Source organism: Lampris incognitus, chromosome 12, assembly GCF_029633865.1.
Source record: "Lampris incognitus isolate fLamInc1 chromosome 12, fLamInc1.hap2, whole genome shotgun sequence".
Lineage (NCBI taxonomy): Eukaryota > Metazoa > Chordata > Actinopteri > Lampriformes > Lampridae > Lampris > Lampris incognitus.
In genome coordinates, this window is record NC_079222.1 from 26717717 (window position 1) to 26725713 (window position 7997).

Consider the following 7997-nt stretch of genomic DNA (forward strand, 5'->3'; position numbering starts at 1 on the left):
CGAGGCGTCTGGACCGCTCACGGAATGGTCGCTCATCCGACATCCTGATACTGTGCTCCACGCCTTTGGCCAAGCCAACATCCAATTCGTGTAGGGAGAAGACATCCGCATGTTGTGTGAGCTTCGTGCAGAGTCGCTCCTTCCACTCCTGAGGTAGTGGCGAGTCACCGAAGTCAATCTCGCTGGCATCCCACTCCACTGAATTTGGTTCTTTTTTGTGGGTGGAGGTAACGACATCTGTGGCATACACGTGACCCAGTACTGCTCCAGCAGGTATGTTGGCTTCTTTGAGTGACTCATTCCGCAGATGGACTGTGAACTGGTTGGGGTCAACGTCATAGCTGGGCACTACTATTGACGTCAGTAGCACGCCGGCAGGGAGGGGTTTGGTAGGAGAGTCATCCATCATCAGGATCTCTTTCTCCACTGGCTGGGTGAACTCTACTTTGCAGCTGGCCGCACGGCTGGCCCCAGGCGGTAGAATGAGCGAGCCTGGACCTAGCCACTTCACATATCCCACTCCCTCGTCTCCATCTTCCGTATCGTGTAGCGGGAGGTTTGGTCCGGTCTTTGTCCCAGCATCCATCTTCTTGACTCCAATGGTTTGGGCGAGGTGCACACCCACCATTTCGCCATACAGACGTGCGAGACGCTTGGGTAGATTGGCCTTGGCGTTGGTCCCCACAATGATTGGTGTTTGCTCTGGGCCTCTCGGTGTCGGGCAGATGAGGGCGAGCACGGAGATCGTCTCAGGGGCACCAGTGACTTTCTGGGGGAATTCCATCTCCACCACAACGTATCCTCTGTAGGGGTAGCTGGACTCACTCAAACCCCAGATGTCTAGGCCGTCTACTGGGTAGATGGGTACATCAGGTATGTACTTCTTGTACCAGCCTTCGAAGATTATGGTGACCTGAGAGCCACTGCCTAGTAGGGCAGTAGACAGATGTCCGTTCACCTTCACTGGCTCGAAGGATGGGGCTCCGATTAAGCCTGTTGGCAGGTTTGGGCCTCGCTGTACGTCAACAGCACTTTTCTTGGACGTGACAGTCACATTACCAGTAGAACTATCACTGGGAGGCTTCTGGCTCGTGACTTGGCCTCTCTTCCGTGACTGGATCAGCTTCTGAATCACCTTGCTCTGGTTCTCAGCGTTTCGACATTTAACAGCGAAATGGCCGCTTTCACCACACCGGTAACAGAAGTGTTCATCGGCGCCACTGCGAGGCCCTTGGGGCCTGTGACGTATAGGGCGTGTCGTCTCCACTGTCATGCTGCTGCTTGGTTCTCTAGGGGACTGACTTGTCGGTGTGAGAGTTTATGTTGCATCTGCTTGACTTGCTTCTTTAGGGCTGACACTTCAGGGTCCTGCCAGTGTTCCTGTTTGGCTCTGGCGACGTTAACCTCTTCAGCGACAGAGGGGCCCTTTGTTGACATGGTAGCGAACATTGACCTTAGCTCCTTGATCTCGGCTTTCAGGTTCTGGATCTCGTCCGGCTTGCTATCATCATGTTTGGCGTGGATAGTCTGCACTGAGGGGTTCAGTTTACTCTGAGAGGCTTCATACTCTTCCGCACTGCGGATTTCGCTGAGCAGATCCACGAAGTTGGGAGGCTTGTCCGTCCTTTCTCTCAGTCTGAGCCGGATGAGCATCAGATCAGCCTCGATCCCGCCTCGAAGTAGCTGCTCTACACGGGCACGGTCAGCCCGGTCAGCTAAATACTAATTTATTTTACAAAATGTTACTGAATAAATGTGTAGCGCTATCTATCCTTTTTAACTGTCAAGGACAACGCTCCTGAGTTCTCTATACAACTCGGTATCCAATAAACTATTGAAGTATGTTAACTTCGCTTTTTATGTGTTTAAAGTATGTTCTAAAGGCTCTAAATGTCTTACAGTGTCATCTGGTAACTCCAACTAAAAAGTTGACTACCCCTTTAAGGCGCTCAAATATGGCATATGACCTCTTTAAGGCAATCTAACATGGTCTAGACACCACAGGAATAAACACACATGAATAATCCACACTCACACAGGTACATAGAATTATATATACAAATGTATTATGAGTAATAATTATTAGAATGAATGAAAGTGATAAGCCTCAATGGCTAATGAGCCTCTGCATTCAGATATACACAAATTAATCAGACTAACACATTAGCATACAGCTCAATAACCCTATAACTAAGCCGGCAATAAAATAAAAGAAAGTCAACCCCCACTTGCAGGCCTGTTTCTTTATATATATATTCTATTTCTTTTTTCTTTACAGGGAAAACAGGCTGCTGAATAGATTTGCCGACTTTCTCTATTTTATGCCTTTTCTTATGAAGAATTCATAAAATATGAATTCTTTGTTGTCAATAAATGTTGCTGCTAAAATTATCTTGTTTCGTTTGACTAATCAAGCGTTTTTTAAATGTATCTGCTGTATTAGAGTCTCCAGTTATTTGAAATTAGATATTCATATGATATGAATGATAATCAATTAAAAGGTAGCCATCCATTTTAAGTCTAACTCAAGGCATAAACCAATATACATAAAAATGGAAGAAAACAAAACAAACAAACAAAAAAACAATGGATTTTGAGATCATAGACATCTTTCATAATATTCTTTGAATAAGCTCCACTTAAACATAGACTAATGGTTCAGGCTTAGATTTCTTGAGTTATCTTATTTTAGGGTTTCCTATAATATATAATCGACATGTAGATAAAGAACAACATGGTAAATAAGTATTACATTAGTTGTCTATATTTCCTTTTATTGCACTCTGATTGCATTTAGAACTCAAATCTCTTTATTCACTTAGCAAAGCAAATGTGAGGGAGTTGGTGGCATTGTTGCAGATATATATCGTCACCTTCTTAAAATAATGGCCTAAGTCATATTTTCAAGTTTTTCAAAAAACAGAATAAACTGACAAATTTTGTTTCAGTCTCAGTTTATTCTGTTTTTTGAAAAACTTGAAAATATGACTTAGGCCATTATTTTAAGAAGGTGATGATATTACACATTCATGAGAACACAGTTTACAGTACGTGTTATTCCAACACACTATAGACCCCTTAACATATCCTTCCTAATCCTGTCCTTCTATATCACTCCCAATGAAAATCTTAGCATCTTCAACTCTGCCACCTCCAGTTCCGCCTCCTGTCTTTTTGTCAGTGCCACTGTCTCCAAACCATATAACATAACTGGTCTCACAACCATCATGTAAACCTTCCCTTTAACTCTTGCTGGTACCGTATCTATTTTACTCTTGGCAATCCTGTAAACACGGCAGAGCTCTTTAATCACACTGGCCTCGAAATTCCGGCCTCGGTTGGCATGCAGTTGGGCAGGGCAGCCATAGTACACAAACCAATGTTTGATTAGCGCAGCCGCTGTGGTTCATGCAGTTTGAACCTTCGTTGGCACTGCAATGGTGAACCTGGTAAACATTTCGGTAAGCACCAGGATATTTTCATACCCCCCAACCAATGGTTCCAAAAGGGTGTAATCCATGGTGAGCACTTCCAGGGGAGCTGTGACATTTGTGCAGGTCGTTGGGGCTTGTGCCTTTGGGAACACATCTCTTGCGAGGGCACAATGCTTGCATCGCTGTACCCAACATCGTACATCTTTAGCCATAGTGGGCCAATAGTAGCTTCGCCTCAAAGCCTCCATGCTGCCCCTCTCACTGAAGTGCCCACCATGGTCATGTTGTGTCTCATACACGATTCGTTGTAAGGATTCAGGCACAACCAGCTGTCACACTTCCTCACAATCTCTGGGGTCTCGTAAGCACCAAAACAGGACGCCATGCTGCAACGTCAGTCGCTTCCACTGCCCAGTCAGTTTCTGTTGTGGCCAGCTCATTGCACGCAGCTCCTGTTTCTTGGGCCTTTCATGCAACTTAACTGCAATCAACACAGGACCGATGTCAGGATCTTGCATCTGAAGTTCCTGAAGCTCATTCCAGCTGTGTCCGAAGACTTGTCTTTTCAGCCTGGACTGAGCTGCCAAGTCTGTCACTGGCTCCTTGGCCCTAACTCTGTAGGCAGGCCACAAACAGGTGCACACTTCATATTCCTTTATCACCAAGAAGTCTTTCTCTGTGTCCTGACCTCTGCCTCTGAAGCCACTATACCACTATACTATATAGCCACAGCTATAACTAAAATTAAGTCATACAATTTAGTAATGGAAGACTTAATACTGTAATGCAACATAAAGCACAAAACAGTAATAGTTTGCACACAAAACAGTGATAGTTTGCATTTACATTGGAAACCATTTCTTATTAAAAATAGAACCCCCCTGCCTAACCAATTAAATACAACTACCATATCCACATTTTATGACCAGCCAATCAATTATATTACAAAATTGAAGTTATAGTTACGTAAAGATGTTAGGTGGGTGGCACTGATGTGGACATTTTTTTGGCAGTAAACAAAGCTAAAACTCAGCAACATGCAAAACTCCAACTTTTCTAGTGGTGAGCTCATAAACTCAGTTATGCACCTTGGGAAAATGTCTCTCCTGCTTTGTCCTCTGTGCTTTTTTCTTTTGGATCCCCCCCCCTTCCCCCCCCCCCCAATTTACTTTGGCCAACTACCCCACTCTTCCGAGCCTTTCCGGTTGCTGCTCCAAGGGCTGCAGACTACCACATCTTAAAAAATGGGTCCTAATATAATGATTTGAAATTATGGACCTCAGGTTAGATTGTTCTGTCTAGTTTTTCAAACCAAGAATGTTAAATTTTGAAGTTTAGATGACCAATAGGACACCGGCAGACACTTTGTTCATTGACAAATCAGCTATTGTTGCCAGTATGGGAGGGGACTTAACTGACTTACCTCAGGTCTTACAAGAAGTGTAGTGTGTACTGAGGAAGTGTGTACTGTGTTCTCAAAAACAGGTTTCTTTTTACTCTTGATAAAATAGTATTTCTTCACTCTGATGCAAGTGTAGCTGTTGCCTCTGGTGGGAGATAAACCAAAATTCTGACTTGCTTTTTGAGTAATGTATTTTTTGTATGTATACCAATTGAGTTTCTACTCTGTCTATACTGTTGCTCTTTTTTCAATTTTAAAGGAAGCTTTATTAGGTGAGTAAAGTATTAATTTAGAGTTAATTTTATAGTTCTATCTGTCGGTTTTGAAATACTGTAATTGCATTTTTGCTAGAGATTGTAAATGCTCTTTCTATTGCACATTTGCAGTTCTTGGCAGATGCCACAAACAGATTACAAAAGAGACTGCCAATTAGAATTGGTAATAAAAGAAAGTATTTAAAGAGTATGTACACCATGAGATGCTGTTTGTTTTTGGAGAGCAGTCATTTCCAAATCTATTCACTTAAATAAATTTGGAAATTATTTATTCACTTGGACTAGAGTTGTCTTTAATGTCTGAGGTTCGTTTCTATTTTGACAGTTTTGTCCTCCTTAAAGCTCAAACTAAGTTCTGATGGAACATAGTTTTAAGTTTTATCTTGAAGTAAGTTTCAAAAAGACAAATATTATGGTACTTCCCTATTTTCCCCCTTCTATATGAATGGTATTAAAAAAAACGGGTTGTTAACATTTTAATTGCAATCACGTAACTTTTATTTGAAACAATAGCTTTGTGGTTCTCAAAAAAAAGGCAGAAAAAGAATTCTTGATAAGGACGCTCACATGATTATGATTAACATTTTTGTCTTTTTGTGATTGTGAATGTTTAGAGGAATATTTCCTCTCATTGCCATATTATGATAAGGATAATTGTGCATATATATGTTGTAGTGTTTATTTATTCATTGTGTAAAGTGGGCAATGGGTTAAAAGACAGCTTATAATTAAGCCATGGGAAGTTCCTTTGTCACTCTAGCAGGTCACTTTTTGTGCTGTCTGAAAGGACAATTTTAGTACCATAAACATGTTTGGTATGTAAACATAGGGAGGGTTTTGTTTGAAAGAAATAACGAAACAGCACTTTTCATTCTTATCTGATATTCTTTACTTTGTCACACTGGAAGTTTTCCTGAAATCCCTGTTTTGATCCAGTGTTGCATAGTTTAGTGTAACATACAATTTTTGAATGATTAGTGTAGTGTGTAACAGCTAATCATATTTTTATTGCTACTACATTATCGTTAATCTATATTGTGTAGATCAGGTTTTTTTTTGCAACTCTGTATAAGAACAAGGGGGGCTATTATCTTTTAGGAGAAAAATGAGACAAATTGACTCTAATTTACCATATTTAATTAGTCATAATGGTAACATATTTGAGAGAGTTATGTACCATACCAACATTTCAACCAATATTTTTTATGTCTTTTCTCCACCCTTGTTTCTGTGTACATACCCTCCAATTTTTTTTTCAGGTTTCCTCAAAGAATTTAGGTATGTTTGGCATGAAAAAAAGGAAGACAAAGTCAGTAATAAAAGGGGTGGTTCTCTGGACATTACTGACCAGCGTGATGCTGGTAATCTACGGCTTATCCATCCCAACCCAAGTGATGAGTAGGTAAAGAAGTAAAGATTGAAAGCAAATTTATGGAGATTAAATAAACAATGACGAGTTGTGCATTTTACTGACTCACAAACTGTATTCACAGGGCCTCGCTGGATCAATCATGCACTCTTAGCGTGTCAAAATCATGGCAAAATAATTTCACTATCCCCCGTTTGAGCACAAAAAACAAATCAGCAGTGTGCTCTCCAAAGGTGAACATTATGTTCATGAAGACTCACAAAACTGCAAGTAGCACGCTACTTAATATCCTCTTTCGATTTGGAGAGAAAAATAAGCTAAAGTTTGCTTTCCCTAATGGTCGCAATGATTTTTTTTATCCATCTCCTTTCCTGTGCTCTCAGGTCAAGGACTATCAGCCTAGAGAGTGCTTCAATATTGTTTGTAACCATATGCGCTTTAATGCTCAGGAGGTAGCCAAGCTGCTGCCCTTAGATACAGTGTATATCACCATCTTACGGGACCCAGCAGATCTTTTTGAGTCTTCCTTCCATTACTATCACAGAGCAGTTCCCCTCACATGGAGGATTTCTGGGGAAGACAAAATGACAGAGTTTCTTCGCAGTCCTTGGACCTACTACAGCCCAGAAGCATATAATTCATTCTATCTTAGGAATCTGCTCTTTTTTGATTTTGGTTTTGACAATAACCTGGAAGCAGATGACTCTTTTGTTGTCAGGGCTATTCAAACCCTTTCTGAACATTTCCACCTCATACTTATAGCAGAATACTTTGAGGAATCTCTTGTCCTCCTTAAGGAAACTCTCTGTTGGACCATAGAGGATCTTTTGTTTTTTAAGTTTAATGTCCGCCAAAGATCACAAGTGTCTCGACTGACCCCAGAGTTAAGAGCTAAAGCCTTGAATTGGAACGGAGCTGACTGGAGACTCTACCAGCACTTTAATTCTACATTCTGGACCAGAGTACATACTTTTGGGGAAAAAAGAATGGAGCAAGAAGTGAAAGAACTCAGAAGAAGGATTTCTGAGATGAAGGCTATCTGTATTGAGGGGGAGAGTGCAGTTGAAGCCAAGTTTATACAGAATAAAAATCTGCTTCCGTGGCAGCCGGTTGGAGAGTCTTCCATCCTGGGGTACAACATGAAAAAGGACATTGACCCCAAATACAGGACACTCTGTCGAAAAATGCTCACTCCTGAGATACAGTACTTATCAGACCTAGGAGTAAGCCTGTGGCTCACAAGATTATGGGGTTGGTTAAAAAGTGCTATTTACTGATTGTCAACACCGAAAAACCTGGGATACGATCTTTATCTTGATTTTACTGTGGTAAAGGAGCTATTTCTCTAAATCAATATATCCTGCAAGGTTAGATTATGTGTGTGTATCTTGGTGACCCTAGCACAAAGATAATCGGCTGTAACATTGAACATTGTTTATCACATTTATTAGTCAATTTCTATTAACCTTTTCTAAGTAATTATTATGAGTGAATGACTACTTTTAGGGGTAGGTCAC

The 7997-nt window shown here is 41.2% G+C and overlaps 1 protein-coding gene across 1 annotated transcript; it reads left to right on the top strand.

Annotated features, from left to right (window-relative positions):
- Positions 1–6391: 6391 nt before the first annotated feature.
- gal3st1b (galactose-3-O-sulfotransferase 1b) lies at positions 6392–7757 on the top strand. Its single transcript, XM_056291209.1, has 2 exons — positions 6392–6513; positions 6605–7757. Exons 1-2 carry the CDS (start codon positions 6392–6394, stop codon positions 7755–7757), a joined length of 1275 nt encoding a protein of 424 aa, XP_056147184.1.
- Positions 7758–7997: the final 240 nt, after the last annotated feature.